The 17,852-nt window shown below is 43.4% G+C and overlaps 2 protein-coding genes across 8 annotated transcripts in view; one reads left to right on the top strand and one right to left on the bottom strand.

The window, feature by feature from the left end:
* Positions 1-257: 257 nt before the first annotated feature.
* LOC123097253 (uncharacterized) lies at positions 258-17,455 on the bottom strand. Of its 3 annotated transcripts, none has more exons than XM_044518953.1 (3): positions 17,002-17,455; positions 971-2,589; positions 258-807 (listed from the first exon to the last, which is right to left on the bottom strand). In XM_044518953.1, the coding sequence occupies exons 2-3, from the start codon at positions 2,578-2,580 to the stop codon at positions 525-527; spliced, it is 1,893 nt and encodes a 630-aa protein (XP_044374888.1). In that variant the 5' UTR covers positions 2,581-2,589; positions 17,002-17,455; the 3' UTR covers positions 258-524. The 3 variants fall into 3 exon arrangements, with proteins under 3 accessions (XP_044374888.1, XP_044374890.1, XP_044374889.1); XM_044518955.1 differs by having other exon boundaries at positions 991-2,589; XM_044518954.1 differs by lacking the exon at positions 17,002-17,455 and adding an exon at positions 2,933-3,074.
* The window catches only part of LOC123097254 (uncharacterized), a 36,345-nt gene continuing 21,628 nt past the window's right edge, over positions 3,136-17,852 (top strand). The window contains exons 1-7 of one of the 5 annotated variants that reach the window (XM_044518958.1): positions 3,136-3,414; positions 10,556-10,631; positions 10,749-10,812; positions 10,904-10,999; positions 11,084-11,714; positions 15,548-15,608; positions 15,681-15,799. In XM_044518958.1, coding sequence (XP_044374893.1) covers positions 3,272-3,414; positions 10,556-10,631; positions 10,749-10,812; positions 10,904-10,999; positions 11,084-11,714; positions 15,548-15,608; positions 15,681-15,799 — 1,190 coding nt within the window. In that variant the 5' untranslated portion in view covers positions 3,136-3,271. Of the gene's footprint in view, positions 3,415-3,435; positions 3,596-3,774; positions 10,450-10,555; positions 10,632-10,748; positions 10,813-10,903; positions 11,715-15,547; positions 15,609-15,680; positions 15,800-17,852 lie in introns of those variants that run through there. The other 4 variants (XM_044518957.1, XM_044518956.1, XM_044518959.1 and 1 more) reach the window with 4 other exon arrangements.

Below are 17,852 nucleotides of genomic sequence, written 5' to 3'. Positions count from 1 at the left end.
TGAATATTTTTCTGAAATTAGTACTACTGTATCTGTTTGTCTGAATTTTGTCCAGAAGTGAACATATGCAGAGCAACAGTTTTGTTTATGAGTGAACACGTGCAAAGCTAAAATTTTGTCTAAAAGGGAACACTTGCAAAGCAACAGGGGTACATGGATTTTGTCCGAATTGCATAAACCTGAATATATGTCTGAAACTGGCAGCAATCTCACTATAAAAATATAAAAACACATAAACCTGAATATATGTCTGAAACCTGAATATATGTCTGAATTGCATAAATTTGACCATATCATTTGGCACTTTCATTCATCATCCATTAGAATAAAGTTCAACATGACCAAAAGCACAAAATCCAGTAGTTTTGCACTGTCATTCATCATCCACTAGAGCTAGGTTTAACATGACCAAAACACATAATTTAAGATGATGTTTTACATCAACAAAAGCTCAAGCTTGTCACTGATGCTACACATCACCACTGCTCATAAGTAAGCATAAGCACACTATCCCCTCCTTCCTGTTAGAAGCCACTCGAACCTCCCATCACCATAAGCTGGAACTTGTGATGAAGATGTGCTTGGCTGAGAATTTGAAGTCCTTGGTGCCCTAAATGGCCTTGGTGCCCTTGTAGCTGCAGGAGCTCTTGGAGGTGTTGGTACCCTTGTAGCTGCTGGAGCCCTTGTTGGTGCCCTTGGAGCTGCTTGTGCCCTTGGAGCTGCTTGTGAACTTGTTGGCTGAGAGCATGGCCCTGCTTGCTGAGGTGTGTTCTTGCCTTTTTTCCTGGTTGTTTTTGCTGGTTGATCCTACAAAACATCAACAGTGCAATGGTCCTTTGAGTGAATATGTCCATAGTGCAAGATTCTTTCCTGAGGACATCATAGTGCAACATGTCAAGATGGAAAGGTATTTATCATTATAAAAAATGGAATGTGTCCTAGCTTTATAAAAAATGATAGAAACCAGTACCAACTATCATAACTCTCAACCTCAACAGTTGCCCATGCAATGGGGTACATCTGGTTGTTGGCATCTCTCCCAATTGCACACAATATTTGTCCATGCACACCACCCTTCAAAAAACAACCATCTAACCCAACAACTCTTCTACATCCAGCTATAAACCCCTTCTTGCAACCATCTAGACAAACATACATCCTTTCAAACACATTATGCTCATTAGGGTCTAATGTAACTGCAACAGTACTACCAGGATTGCTCCTAATTAACTCAAGGTGGTAGTCAAATACTCTAGAATATTCACCATTAGTTGAATCTATGAGCTTTTCCATCACAAGTTTCTTCGCCCTCTTGCATTTGGATATGGTCACATCTGCTAGCAAATCTTCTAGTACTGCTTCTTGCATCTTCTCCACCCTCCATGTTGGATTGTCTCTGATCTGTCTGAAATATTTCTTTGCAATGATAGAACTAGTCACGAGTTTATTATATCTCCTAGGCACACATGTATGGACATTGTTGTACCTTTGCACCAACAACCAGTCAGACTTGCTATTTATTGAACCATAAATGCTCCATTGGCATCCAGTCCAGCTGCACTTGGCACTCACTCTTCTTTTCTCATCCTTGGGAAATAACAAGTGATGGAAATTCTTTAATCCATATTTCACTAGTGCTTGTTTGAATTCTCCGCTGTTAGTAAAAGCCATCCCAACTTCAAACTGTGAGTTATTTGTACTGTCATCATACACTTTATGAGTGGTCTTTCTCCTTCTGACAGCATTGACCTCTCCATCACTAGCCTCATCATAAGAAAGATCATCATCACTCTCAAAGTAGGGGGTGTCATCTGCATCATCATCCAACTTACATGTTTCTGGTACAATGAAATCATCAGTAACATTGCAAGCTTGTGCTTCTTCCTCCCCTAGCATCTTCTTTCTCCTTTTCTCCTTGAATTCTTTGGCATATTTTCTATACTCAATGATTTCTTCATCTTCAGCTGAACTGTTGCTCTCTGCAGGAGGCACAACATAGTCACTGTCACTGTCAGATTCACCTGAAAACTGCATCTCCTCAGTTGGAACCCCTTTTCCTCTGTCAGAAACTGAACTTGCTGCCCTGAACACTGGCATTTTGGCCCTACATTGTACATCCTCTGCATTTCTTTGCTCTGCCTGCACCTCCTCTGCACGCCCTTCATCTACATGAACTTGCTCTGCATAACAATGCTCTGCCTGAAACTGCTCTGCAAATTCAAACTCCCAATCAATGCCTTCAAGACTTTCATCAGCAGGAATGACAACATATATATCAATAACACCAGCATCAGTTACATGTTTAGCCATCATCTCCATCGATTTTTGATCATCCAGTACAAGCAAAGCATTTGCCAAGTCACCATCTGGATATTTCCAATGCAGTTTAGTATTTTGTAGGGCTAAATCAGAACATGTAATAAAATCTGGAAGGTTCTTCTTCAGCCCAGATACTGACAGCTCTGGAAATTCAATTGTGGACAACCCAGTTTTTCCTCCAACATAAACCCAATCATTTCCATCATGCTCAAAGTCACCTCTGTAGTGAAATCTGACAGAAAGGTAGTCAAGAGGATCCATGGCTGTACCCTAAACAAAACAAGAGACAATTAACAAGCCTAAGTCAGTAACAAGCATAGGTCAATTACTAACAAGTCTAATGTACTGAACTTTTCTGAACTTCTCTAAAAAAAACTGTCTTTTTCTTCAGATCAACAAAACCCTAGATCATCTCATCATATAAAAGCATATGCACAGCGATCTGAACTACAGAAGGCCCTAAAAAGAGGCCATCTAATAACTACTTCCACCATTCTCTAAAAAATTTGAACTAAACCCTAGTCCCCAAATTAAATCCCCTGAAAACCCCAAATGATGGCCCTAATGTGGGCAAAAAAGCAAGATTTTCAGCACAAAGTTTGAGCGCACAGACCTGATCGTCGCCGCCGGTCGAGCTATTCAGCACATGTCGCTGATCATCGCCCGCGTCGCCGTGGTCGCCCCAGTCGCCGCCGTTTCGTCAGAGGCAGAGGAGAGGGGAGCGGGAGGTGAAAAGGCAACGCGGAGCGCTCGAGGCAAGGCGAGGGGGTGCAGTAGACCGCGTCCACAAACTATTAACAACGTGGCCGCCACGTCTGCAAAACCGGCGTCTCAAACCACCCAAAACGCCATCACGGGGTGATTTGTGTGGTATTGGACAGTCCAGGGGATTAAGAATCCGGTTTCACGGTTGGGGGGTGATGTGCTCGAAATCTGAGAGTTCAGGGGGGGTATGTGGACTTCTGTCGCTGAAAAGCGATCCCCGCATAATCCGCCCGCCGCTGCGGCGAAGCCCGCCGGTTCTTCCCCGCCTTCCCTCCGCCCAAACGCACCGCTCCCTGCTCACCGACCTCTCCCTCCGAAACCACCGAGCAGGTCAGCCCCCCCCCCCCCCCCCCCCCCCCCCCCCCCCCCGCGTCGCTCGCACACGCGCCGCCGAATACGCCTGTAGCCTCCTTCCACTTCGAAGGAACTCTTTGATCGTCTTCGTCGTGGTTCTCCTGCTCCCCTCTACTGGTATTGGACTGGCGTGGAGCGGAGGTCCATCAAACTCGGGGTTCGTTTCTTTTCCTGTTATAAGGAACCTGGAACCCTAACTTGCTTGGATGGATTGTTAGGCTTTAGAGAATCTTTACTTTGTTGCGAGCAATGATACCAATGGCTTCCTCTATCTCTCTATTAGTTAGTTTATTAGTATTGGTATCAGGATAAAAACCGGGGGGGGGGGGGACCCAGCTATAGAAAACTCTCGATCTTTTTTACACGGGCTTATAAACGTCTAAATATGCTATATATAGATATTTTCTTGCAAGTTATAAGATAATTTTATTCAAGTTCTAAAAAGAGATACTTTATCCTACAATAACACAGCAAGTTATCACTAAATTGAACATACCTTATAAAAAGACTTTAAATCCAAATAGTTCATATTTTGCAAAAAAGATAATATTTATCCCTAACATAAATGCCATTTTCTGTGAAGAAAAAACCCATATTATTGTTAGCAATTAAAATACTAATGGAAATGGTAAACACACAAGAGGTGTAAGGTATTGGATCATTACATTTCATTTCTCCCACAGGGATCTTTCATCTTGTGGAAACTATCAACAATCACTTTATCAGTAATTTTGTCCAGCAGTCCCTTTCCACGAAGAAAATTAGGCTATATACTAATGATAGGGGAGATGCTTCCTTGTATCCACCGCCCGTTTAGCAAAATCACCCATTTTGTCCAAAGCAAGAAATCCATGTATCATGGAGTATATTATCTATGTAGAGACCAAGTTCACGCTCAAGAGTCACCATATTTTTGTGATTAAAATCATCAGGATAAAGCTTAGCTAATTTCAACAACTTTTCCTTGTCAAAATAACAAAGTAAACCACTTGGGCTCAAAGCAGACCTATTGGTGGTGGTGTTGTCATCTCTTTCTTTCTTTATCAAATACTTATCCATTATCTTTCTTCCTCCCTGTCAAATAATTGAAGGACTAATTGTAAAAATTCACAGAGAAAGCATGCTATCACAAGTACTATCAGGCCAGCACACAAGTACTTCTAATAGAATGGTTTGCCGGATTGAATTGCATAGAGAATTCCCAAACCCTACAAATTAAGCTACTATTAGTGTGCCACACTAATCCTATAATTTATTGTTAGAACCAACAGTACATGTCTGCAGTCTGATAGAGTACTAGTACGGACGGGATTGCATATTTTCACTTGATTTGACAGAAAACACAAAGAAATCAACTGAAAAATAAGGACCAGAGAGGTCCAGGCAAACCAAATCGAGAAGTACCTGAGTTTCTGTTTACCTACGGCAGTTTAGGAGTTGGGATGGGATTGAGATGAATAAAGGTTGGGGATGGGCACTTGAGCAGAGGTTGCTGCTGCTGCAGACCGGACCTACGTAGACTAGCGGTCGCGCCGCGGCTGCCGGTGGCCGGCGACCAGGCGGTGGGGCGGGCATCGGCCGACAAGCGAGTGAGCAGCCACCGAGCCACGATCAACCCATCCTCGAAGCAGGTGTTGGGCGGTGGCTGACGGTTCGCTTCTTGGTTTAATCAATTTTCTTGCTATTAAATCTCCTAGAGATTGAAGAGGCAAGCAGCAGCCAGCTTCTCCTCGCGTTTATCGCTGTGTTGGAGGACAAACATGCATTTGGTTTGCTTTTTTTTTTTTATGGGCTTTTGGAGAACGGCCGAAGGGAGTAGGGGCACCAGCTCTAGCCTGACTGGGGGCCTGCTGGCTGGCATGAGACATTTATACCGGGACGACAGGAACTCGAGTGGGGTCCTGGGCCCCCACTCATCTCAACTTGCGTCCGCCCCTGATTGCAGCTACGAGCCATTTCATGGCAGTTGAATCGTTGTTCTTCCTTAGAAATTAAGTGGAGAAGAGAACAAGGAACATTCTCGCAGCGCTGTAGTGGTTAGATAAGCCTGCGGCAAGAGATTCACAATTTGTATGTTGATAACTTTTGGTTGTCAGAGCGTGGATGCTTTCCTGTCACTGATGACAGGTTTGTAGTGTTACAAGATGTAGATGGAGGGGTGGTAGGCGGCGACAATGACAACCCGTTGAAATTAGGGCTACAAGAAAAGCTCGAGGCTCATGAGACGCTCGAGATTGACTCATTTTTTGGCTTCACTCGAGACCGAATCGAAAGGAAATGAGCTGAGTATGAGCGTTTTATGTAGCTCGCTCGATTTTAGCTTGACAACTCGACATAGTATTACTATGGATAATGATCATGGTATATATTAGAAGGAAATAGGATACTTCATTACCCTACGCCGTGTATGTGATTTTTCTTCCTAATGTCTGCAAGCAAACATGGAAGGTTAACTAAGAAGATAGCAAATTTAGGCATTAATATGGTACGTGGTCAAGCCCTGGACTAAATGTTTGTTCATGTGGTCTACCTAGTTGAAAAAATTGCCTTAGACTACAGAATTTTCATCGTCTTAGTTGGCTCGCAACTGGCTCGAGATCGTTACTAGCTGAGTATAAGCCATTTCTATGGCCCGGCCTTTAGCCCCACTCAATATGAGTTCTGAGCCCGCTCAAATTTTAGTATGAGCTGAGCTGAGCCTAGTGTCACTCGCTCGAATTCAACTCATTTGCATCCCGAGTTGAAATGTTAGGTTGGGTGGGTGCGACGGGGTAGGGTGAAAGGCAGCTACCCTCAGCAGGTGGTTCACGGGAGAAAGGGCGTGCACTCGTAATAGGCCTCAGCAGTAATTAGAGGTGGTAGCATCCACTTGCAGGCCCCTTTTAACTTCCTAAGTGTAGGCTGTTTTGGCAAGAATTTATGGATTACATCTATTGCGGGTATGTTACCAAAGAGAACTTGTTTAGCGTCGTACCATCTTTGGATTTTCATCATATAGGACACTAAATTAGAGAAAATACTAGGACAACAATTCAGGCTAATATAACCCTAGTTGAGGGTAATACCTGGCATCTGGGAGTGTTGATAACTTTTTAGTAGCAGTGTATTCTGCGAGAATGTGAAGAAAAAATGACAGCTCGTACTTAGAAAATTAAATTGAATAATTTAGAAGTTAAATATAACTGTGCGTATGGCAGGCAACTCGTTATTTCGTCCTGATTACTTCAGTCACGTGCAGTCATAAGTGGTATCTTAATTATAGTTGCCAAACAGAAGAAAATTGGACAATATACCATGTCACTCTATAGGATAATAATTGTGTCAAGTTTACATCAAAACTAATTGGACATGTTCTTTTATATTCATGGAACTTCTAGCCCAAGAAACTGTGGACCAGAAAAGCACAATCATAAATGTTATTTCAAGTTTGTTATTGTTTCATTTTTGCAATGATTGAATGGCGCAATCTATTGCAGCTGTTACTGTTCCTTTTCAGATTTATTTGGCCCAATCTTCTAGACGTACCCTGGTGATTTTATTTTAATCATGTATGGACAGCTTTGTGAGTTTTAGTGCCATATCAGGTATGATGTAAGTTTGTGGTAGGCTGCAAAAGATGAAATCATGGTTAGCATTAAGACTACCCACAGTGGGAGTAACATGAGTGGTAACATCACACATATCTATGTAAAATAGATGATGTGGCAGCTAATTAATGAGGAGAGAGACAAATTGAGTAACATCACACATACGAAGACAAGATGAGTCTACAACATAATAAATGAAGTGTTGCATGACACCACACATATGTTACTCCCCACTATAGAGGTAGTAACATATTTTATGTTTAGTCTCCACTATGGCTAGTCTAACACATTTTATGTTTCTGGAGTAAGCGACTTCTCCCAGAATCCTTTGCCCTCCTAGAGTCGTAGTATCCCTCTTTACCCTCTGGCCTATCCCTACCATGTTTTATCCAAACATGTTGTTCTTGCCCTACCTTCATGCTGCACTTTAATTTATTCCAATGTCAGACTAGGGATTTATTCCAGGTAAATACTTTATTAACGGTGTGAGATTAGTTTGTTGCTACATCTGGGATTATTTGTTGTCCCGATTTTTCAAATAATGATGTTGTCTTTGCACCATACCTGGAGCATTTTGTGAATTTTGTGATGGACCTACTGCTACGTCTCTGATGAGTGGCAACCACCGTGTTTCCGATGGGAGTTCGATGATTGGAGGTAGAAATATAGATAAGAATTGGGGCAAAAATATAGGTTTTGCTTTACTTGTGCCTCCCTCTTGTGTGTGCTTGGTTGCTGGGTTACATAGCTACTTTATGCCATTACTCTCAGAGATGCATGACTAGAATTGAAGGGTGAAATGAGTCTAATACATCAGGACGTTATATTTACCATTCCTGAGCCCATAAGGTTAGTAGTTGAACTCAATTAGTTGACCTAATCCACCAGTGCAAGAGCCCCACTTACCCAAAAAAGCTTTCGCCCCGCTTTATAAATAAAGCAAACGCAAGAGCCCCACTTTAGCCTGACTCTCTTATCGCTGGCTACCGTTGCTAGACCGCCACTCTATTGCCTGATGTTGAGTAGCATCCATGCCAAATTTGTGTGTGTTACTTCTTACCAATTGCAGATAATATTGACTTACCATCGTAGAAACAGTAATAATAGTTGGTCAACCATTACATCTGGAGCGGGCAAAAACGATGATACCAGATACATGAAAAATCCTAGCCTCCCCAACCGCTTCCGGTGGAGGTCGACCCCGCGAGGCCAGCTGGATGGAGTCCAGCCCTTCCTTTGCTGGCTCTGGCGGCCTCCGTGGTCTGTCGTTTGCGAGGTCCTATGCAGAGAGGATCTCACGTCTCCCGAGCCAGATTCTCACACCGTGGCCCCTCGCCGCGGCCTTCGCTTCGAGATCCATTGGTTTCCGCCGCATGAGGAGCCCACACCCCCCTTGGGAGATGGTGCGCAACTGCCAGCCACGACGACCTGTGAGTGCTACCTCATTGCTAGCTTGGAGCGCAGCGCTCTGCCGCTCCTTCCCTGCCATCCTCGGGTTGAGTGCGGGCATGATGTGCGTTGCAAGCGCTGCTGCTTCTATGTTCATATTGCCCGGGCCTGCATGCTCCCACGCACCTCCTCCTAGCGCTTCCACGCGGGCCAAGCGCCCATGCTCGCATTCATCCGGGTCATCTGCGTCTAGTGCGGACCCGCCCACGCCACTACATCCGGGGTAGGACCCAGCAGCCCCATGCCCCTGGGTCTGAGTCCGTGCCTCCCTCACCCCTTGGACCGCCGTAGTCAGGATCTTCCATCTTGCCTCGTTTGTTCGTGTCCACCTCCAAGGCACTCTCGTCCCGTCGCACAGTCACAACCATGTCCGGCCACCCTTGTCTTCGCCTTTCGAGAGTGTTATGCTTCCTCCCACGCTTTTCGGATATTGTGGCGGCCGAGGTCTCCCTCCCGCGTGTGCTGCTCACCATGGTTGCGGCCGATAACGTTCGCTCGCCGTGTTTCCGCCTCATCCTCCACCCCTAGAGCCGTCTGGCCGGCGATGAGCCCATCCAACTCCTCTTCAAGGTCCCCCACCACTGGAGCCGTTTGGCGAGCCTGAAGAAGGTGACTCGCATTATTAGGGACTTCCTTTGGCATGACCGGAAGGAGGCTAGTGCCGGCAATTGCTTCGTCACTTGGCCTAGTGTGTGCCTCCCTCTCGCTCTTGGAGGCCTTGACGTCCGTGATCTTCTACGCACTGGGATCGCCCTCGATGTGTAGCGGTGCCTGCAGAATGTCACTCTTTCATCTGTGTCGGATACCATTCATTGGCGCTGGACTGACAATGGAGTCTACACTGCCAGATCGTGCCACCTTGCGCTGTTCAATGGCTCCATCCCTGATCCACATTGGTGGCTAACTTGGAAAAGCTGGGCACGACGAGTGTCAAATTCTTCTTATGGCTTGCCGAACAGGACAAATGTTGGACAGCTGAGGACTTGGCTCGCCGAGGTCGCCGAGGCCTCCCTCACTCTTCATGCTGCATGCTCTGCGATCAAGAGCCCAAAACCATGCACCGCCTCCTCGTGGGTTGCGTGATCTCCTGCCAAGGCATCAAATCCTGGCGTGGTGCGGCCTGACCACTACTTCACCGGACGGCTCCAAGTGCTTCCTTAACTGGTGGGCATCGGCGACAAAATCATGCCCTCCGGGCCTCTGCAAAGGTCTAACCTTGATCATCGCTCTCTGCACTTGCTCTATCTGGAAACATCGCAATGCCTGCACCTTTGATAACCGACAACTGTTCCTCCCGAACCTGGTACACTATCCAGGACGAAGCACTCACGTGGGCGAAGGCAGGTGCCAAGGGCCTGAATAATCTGATCCCTGTAACGTAGACATGTATGCTATCGGGGCTGAGCAACCCCTCTTCGTCTTCTGCTCCTGTGCAACTTCCTCCATGCCTCTGTGTATGTGGCTAGGAGGTTGCCCACACTGTAATTTCTCACCCCTCTATAAATGGAATGATACACACCGTGCGTATTTTGCGGAAAAAAAATCAGTAGCATGTAACACTATATGCTTGCATGGTTTTCTGTTGGAAGGAGGAACAGCGACGGTGGTAATCCGCATCTACCCAACCATATATCATCCTCCCTCTTATTCATTTTATTAGCCCCATCCTATAATATCTTCCAGCGTAGAGGTTCTAAAAAAACCTAGACCAATAGATGTGAATATTTACCCGTAAAATTCCTCTTTTTTCCTTAGTTCCACATTAATTAGTGAGAAACCATACATGCATGTCTGCATGTGCACTTAGCATTAGTTGGTGAGAAACCAAATCATCAAGGACCAACGGAGAGGATGGCTGCACAGGCAAGGAGGGAACTAATAGTGGTGGGCTTAGAAATTGAAATAACCAAAATTTGGAGATGAGACCAGAAAAATGGATCGGAGGGACCTATCTGCATGCCCCACAGATTTGCTAGTTAAGTTCGATCTTATTAGATGTAGTTCTGACTTTCTGGACCTCATTTACATAGAGTTGTGACCTCACCAGTTGTTATTTGAATGTTTATTAATTCATGATCCAGGCTATTCACTGGAATCGGAGGATTGGACTACATTAGGTTTGAGGGTCGGCTTTTTAAGTATACCTGCAGTAGACCGGTATAATCTCATGACTTCTTATATATGGCTACTTAAGTATGAATTTTCTTCTTAATTCCAGTGTAGATATATTTGACATCCAAATTTATGCTGCATATGGTTGTATTTGGTTAACAGATGACTCCAAAATGGAGTGAGTGCCCTTCAAATAGTCACAGAGAACTATCTTTGCATGAAAATGGTGAGTGCAGTCTATCCTTAACAGAACACCCTTCTTGTCCGCAAGTTATGTTAGTTAACTGGCTATAACAGAATGTGCTCAATATCTGCAGAAAATAAGGATGGCAATGTTTATAAAAGGAGAAAGATGGATAAAGATTCAAATTCCCTTGTAGCAGATGAAGAAGTCAAAGAACTGACAATTCAAAGTTGCACTACCTCTGAAGATCACTCTTCACTACTGCTCCTTGTTATGAATCCCTCATATCCAGTATTTTCAAATTTGACGGCAGGTAAGATAGACCCTGTCGTAGAGCTTGAAGAGCCTGCTGGAGTTTCATTGGAGCCAAATTCTGGTGTGAACAAAAGATGTTCAGTGTCAAGTATGCCACCATCTTCCGTTATACTAGACAAAAAGGATGCTTCTGTACGGTCCTCATCAAATATACGCCCTACAGAATCGATAACAGAGCTCACATCAGCAAGGGATCTATGCATTGCTATACTGAGGAAAGATGGACTCATAACTGAGTCACAAACTAGAATCATTTCAGAGGAATCCACTGATTGTAATGCCAACCACTTGGTGACATGCAATACTTGTGGAAGCTTGGATGTTCCACTAAAGATGCTTATATGTGATTCTTGTGAAGCAGCATTCCATTTGCCTTGTTGCATCCCTTGTATTAAGGTGGTACCAGCTGGTGAATGGTATTGTCAGCCATGCTTGAAGAAGAAACCTAAGAGTCTTTATGGTCAACTGTTAGAGGGCAAGGTCAGGTCTTCTGGGAATATGGACCAAAGGCCTCATGGCATGAGTCATATAGAGTACATGTTCAAAGATGCTGAATCATACGTTACTGGGGTTCGACTTGGTGGAGATTTCCAAGCTGAAGTGCCAGAATGGTCTGGTCCCATTTCCAGGTGTGTTGACACAATTGCTTGTAGTTCTAACATTTGCATTGGTTAACTCTGAGAAAACACATTCACATTGGTTAACTCTGAGAAAACACATTTGCATTAGTTAGGAATAACATTTGCATTGGTTAACTATGAGAAAACACATTTGCATTAGTTATAGGAATAGTACCATGTAATTTTGGTGGAGTAAACATAAATTTCTGAAGATAGCTAATTAAATGACTATTTTTTTTTTTGCATTCACCATAATCTTTATAAGATATGCTCTTCCTAATCCTTGGTTCAAATTCATAGCTAAATCATCATCTTAGATACTAATCAAACTTTTTAAATTGTGCATGTGCCCAAGTGTATTCTAAATTCTAAACTCAGAAGAACATCGTTGGGGACTGGAATATCCTAGTCAAGCTGGTTGTTGGGGACTTAGTTCTCAGTGCTACCAGCGTGTATGCCCCGCAAATAGGCCACACTGAGAGCATCAATAGGGAGTTCTAGGAAGCCTGGACATGGTTAGGAGTGTACCTATTGGCGACAAGCTCTTCATAAGAGGAGACCTCATTGGCCACGTCGGTATGTTAACACATGTTTTGAAGGGTGCATGATGGCTTTGGTTATGGCAGCAAGAATCAAGGAGAGGATGTCTTAAGCTTTGCTTTAGCCTATGACATGATCGTAGCTAACACATTCAGAAAGAGAGAATCTGATCTAGTGACTTTTAGTAGTGATCAACGATCTAGCCAGATTGATTCCATCCTCTCGAGAAGAGAAGACATGCGTGCTTGCCTAGATTGTAAGGTGATACTTGGAGAGAGGGAGAGAGGGAGAGAGAGAGAGAGAGGGAGAGAGAGGGAGAGAAAGGGAGAGAGAGGGAGAGAGAGGGAGAGAGGGGGACAGAGGGAGAGAGAGGGAGAGAGAGAGAGGTAGCGACTTGCGTTTGGAAGGTGGCTTAAGAGGAAGGGAAAGTAGAAGCAAAGCTAAATACCTGGTGGTGGAACGATGCTGTCCAGAAGGCTATTAAGGAAAAGAAAGGTTGATTCAAATGCCCACACTTGGATATGAGTGCAGACAACATAGAGAGTACAAGGTGGCAAAGAAGACCACGAAGTGAGTTGTGAGTGAAGCTAGGGATTGGGCGTACGAGGACCCTCTACCAACGTTTAAACACGAAGAAAGGCAAAAGGGACATCTATACGATGGTCAAGATCCCCCATTGAGGTGTGGAGAGGCCTGGGAGACATATCGATATTATGGCTAACTAAGCTTTTCAATCTCATTTTGGTGAGACAAGATGTTCGAAGAATGAAGGCGGAGTATATTATTTGTACCAATCTTCAAGAATCTTCAAGAACAATGGGGTTGTTCAAAGTTGTACAAATACCGTGGAATTAAGCTGATGAGCCATACAATGAAGCCATGGGAGAGACTCATTGAGCACCCATAAGAAGAATGACACGTGTGACCAAACATCATTTTGGTTTCATGCTTGGGAGGTCGGCGATGGAAGCCATTTTCTTGGTACAACAACTTATGGAGAGATACATGGAACAAAAGAAGGACCTGCACATGGTGTTCATTGACTTGGAAAAGGCCTACGATAATATGCCGCAGAATGTCATGTGGTGGGCCTTGGAGATACACAAAGTCCCAACGAAATACATTATCCTCATCAAAGACATGTATGATAATGTCGTGACAAGTGTTCGAACAAATGATGGCGACATTAATGACTTGCAATTAAAATAGAACTGCACCAAGGGTCAACTTTGAGCCCTTGTCTTTTCTGCTTTGGTGATGTATGAGGTCACAAGGGATATACAAGGAGACATCCAATGGCGTGTGCTCTTTGCGGATGATGTGGTGCTAGTCGATGATAGTCAGACGGAGTTTAATAGAAAGTTAGAGCTGCCGAGACAAACTTTGGAATCAAAAGATTTTAGGTTTAGTAGAACTAAAACTGAGTACACAAGGTGTGGTTTCAGTATTACTAGGCACGAGGAGAAGGAGGTTAGCCTTGGTGGGCAGGTGGTACCTCAGAAGGATACCTTTCGATATTTGGGGTCAATGGTGCAGAAGGATGGTGATATCGCTGAAGATGTGAGCCATCGAATCAAAGCCTGATTGCTGAAGTGGTGCCAAGTTTCTTGTGTTCCCTGTGACAAGATAGTGCCACAAAAGCTAAAGGCTAGGTAGGATGGCGATTCGACCTATGATGTTGCATGGCATAGAATGTTGGCCAACTAAAATGGCAACATGTCCAACAGTTGGGTGTAGCAGAGATGCACACACTGAGATGGATATGTGGCCACACAAGAAAGGATTGGGTCCAGAATGATGATATGCGTGATAGAGTTGGGGTATCTCAGATTGAAGAGAATTTTGTCCAATATCGTCTGAGATGGTTTGGGCATATACAACACAGGTATCCAGAAGCGCCAATGCTTAGCGAACAGATGAAGCGCACTAATAATGTCAAGAGAGGTCGGGGTAGACCAAACTTGACATGGGAGGGTCCGTAAGAGAGATCTGAAGGACTTGAATATCACCAAAGAACTAGCCATGGACATAGGTGTGTGGATGTTAGCTATCAACGTGCCAGAACCATGACTTGGTTTTCAGATCTTATGGGTTTCAACTCTAGCCTACCCCAACTTGTTTGGGACTGAAAGGCTTTGTTGTGGTCATTATTGTTGTTGGTAGTGGTATTAGGCTGCTACTTGCCATTGGACAAGAGGTGTTTTGTGCTTTTAATCTTGAACGCTGATTCTGTTTTCATTGCAAAGTTTGATATTTTAAAAATATTTACCAGTAATATTTATGTTTGTATTGTTATTGATCAGTCAAGTAATAGGAACTTAAAATATCATAGAAGATATGGAAGACCTATACATGTCAGGAAAATAGTAAATTTTGAAAGTCCAAAATAAAACTAAAGGTTTGAGAACAAAGTTGCCTGCACTCATGACTGGCTGGTTGGAATATAGTGCAATCAGATGGCTTCTCTGTTGCAAACTTATGGTACCGTATACCCTAGTTCCGAACTAGTATCTAATTTATTCAATGCTTTAGGCCCTCTTTGATCCGTAGGATTCTCAAAACGCAGGAATAGGAAATATAAAGGATTGAAGTGGCATTGCCCACTTGAATCCCATAGGATTAGCACAGAGTGTTTGATGCCATAGGAAAATCAAAAGTAGTGAAAAAAGGGGTGGGAGTGGATGCTAGATTTCCAACGAAATCAAGTACACATGATTCCATAGGAAAAATTCCTATAGGATTCAATCCTATGAATCAAGCGACCAATGTAGGAAAAAATCCTAAGGGTTCTACTCTAGTAGTGCTGTTTTTTCCCCCTTTTGTGCAAAATTTTGTTCCTACTCGGTCATAGATTATAATGATGTCATGTTAAGTGGTAGCAGAATGAAATACATCATTTTTCATGATTCATAGATTTTGTTTTAATTTCACACATGCTACATTGCCTTTGATTAGTTTTTTGTGGTTATGGATCTACCAGGTTCTAGTTATTTATATGTACTTCTCTGTGTAAGTGACTGACAACTGAAAATAATCTGATAATTTCTATACTTCCTTCACTTATATGGGCTTTATAGCTATGACATTTCACATTGCTTAACCCTTTAAAATTCCCATGGAATTCCTTTGAATCAAAGGAGCCCTTAGTGTTGGTGTAGTCCAACAAATAAATTTGAACTCATAATGTGTTATCTTGTGGTATGAGTGGTTCCTGTTTAGTTTTGCTTATATTCTTAATGCTCTTGTTTCATGTTTATTATGCTTCGTTTTTTAAACAATTTATTCTACTTCGTTTTGTGTAGTAGCGATGGTTATTTCACAGCGCCCTCTGAATTTGATCCTGCTGAACTCATGAAACTGAATGTAAGATTTCTATTTTTGAGTTAGTAGTAATTCCCACATACAGTTTCTTAAGCTGGTTTCTTGCTTGCGTAGTTCTGTTCAAAGAATAATCACAACAAATCTTCAAGTTCAACTGGTAATTGGGTACAATGCCGTGAGGTCTTGAGCACAGGAGATCCTAACAAGCCAGTAATCTGTGGCAAGTGGAGAAGGTAAAGAACTTTGCAGTTTTTTATTTGATAGGTATTTCTATTAACTTTGATTTTATAACAGCTCAATTAGTGGAAATATCAAATATCAAATTGCCATGTCAGCCTCTCTCATCTGAGTTACTGCATGCTTGTTACTTATGATTTGCTTTTGTACAAATTCCCTAAACATTCTTTAGTGTGTAGAAGCTACAAGCCTAGAACTATCTTTTCCATACTACCTCAAGGTTGTTTGTATTGGTTCAACTGTTTGCTAGATATATAGCCGCACATCTGAACTATAAACTAGCCACACTTGCTTGATTTCTGGTCTGAAGCAGGCACGTAGCACAAAAAGTGACATGTTTAAACTTATGATTTTGACCCGACATACGTTTTTGCTAGAAATAGACTTTAAGATCTGAACCCCACATAAGTTTTGTTAGAAATAGACGTTGGGTATTCCACAAGAATTACGAGTTGACGAGTCGAGCCGAGGTTGAGGCCCTCTTTGATTCGTCTCAAAACGCAGGAATAGGAAAAATAAAGGATTGAAGTAGCATTGCCCACTTGAATCCCATAGGATTAGCACAGAGTGTTTGATGCCATAGGAAAATCAAAGGAAGTGAAAAAAGGGGTGGGAGTGGATGCTAGATTTCCAATGAAATCTACTCCCTCCGTTCCTAAATATTTGTCTTTTTAGATATTTCAAATGGACTATCATATACGGATGTATGTAGACATATTTTAGAGTGTAGATTCACTCATTTTGCTTCTTATGTAGTCACTTGTTGAAATCTCTAGAAAGACAAATATTTAGGAACGGAGGGAGTAGTACACATGATTCCATAGGAAAAATTCCTATAGGATTCAATCCTATGAATCAAACAACCAATGTAGGAAAAAATCCTAAGGGTTCTAACCCTTTAAAAATCCCATGGAATTCCTTTGAATCAAAGGAGCCCTGAGACTCATAGACTAATCGTGACTACTCTAGACTACTACCGGACTAGTCGACATGGTACTGTAGTACTCAACTTACAGTACTCAGCTACTAATGCATAGTATGTAGCATACATTGTATAGTACCGTACAGCATACAATAAAAATTGAATGCATGGGAAGTGAATGAAGAACCCGAGGCTGGGCCAATTGTAATATCCAATGGCCAGGGCCGCAGGGGAGAAATCAAACCCAAGAAGGGAAGGAGTGAAGGGAGAAATTACTTGCTACAACATCAGAGGAGTGCTTGCTTGCCACCTCCGACGGATCCAGGAGGAACATAGCAGCAGAGGGGCGGATCCAGGGGAGGAGCATAACAGTAGGGGCGGATCCAGCAGAGGAAGAGGAGCAGAATGCTCCTGGCCACCACCGCCGGCAATGGCGGGTCAGTGGGTGGTGGCGGCGGCCTTGTCCCAGGTGAGGCGGGCAGGCGGCTCGTTGTGGAGGAGCCTGAAAAGCTAGGGTTGCAATTTTTCCCTTCCGTGGGCTGCTCACTTATCCCTTCAAATTCAGTTGGTCGACTCAAACACGCTGACTAGTCGCTCCACTTCTCGACTCACAGAGCTAGTCCACACGAAGAACCTAGCCGACAATCAGATTGAGAGTACTAGACTAGTCGCGCGACTAGTCAAGACTAGTTGTTAGACTCATAATGCTTGGTCTTCCAAGAACATTGCAGAAAGTAGACGATGGCGAACTATGTTTGATGACAGGTTTTGGCAGAAGTCTACATCTCAGGAGCCATTGCTGGGGTGTTCCTCCCTGTTGTATTAAATCAAGATACACGAAAAGACGAAGTTTGCCGAGGTTCTGACCACCTGCCACGGCTGGTCTAGCTGCCCCTGCCATGCGTGGCCTGTCCGTCCCTCTTGCGATCTTCTGTTTAAACCTACCTATTTTGTCTATTCTGTTTTGGTTACCCTGTGGTGCCTTTATATATTAGGCCCAGGTTACAATTGTTTGACTACAACACCTAACTCTCTCGCTTATACCCCATAAACATATTTGATACAAATTTAACAAATTTCGCTTTCCCTTGTTCATATCTTACGTATCTTTGTAATATCTCTTACAA

Source organism: Triticum aestivum, chromosome 4D, assembly GCF_018294505.1.
Source record: "Triticum aestivum cultivar Chinese Spring chromosome 4D, IWGSC CS RefSeq v2.1, whole genome shotgun sequence".
Lineage (NCBI taxonomy): Eukaryota > Viridiplantae > Streptophyta > Magnoliopsida > Poales > Poaceae > Triticum > Triticum aestivum.
Note: the sequence above shows the minus strand (reverse complement) of the source record. Positions and strands in the feature narration are given on the sequence as shown.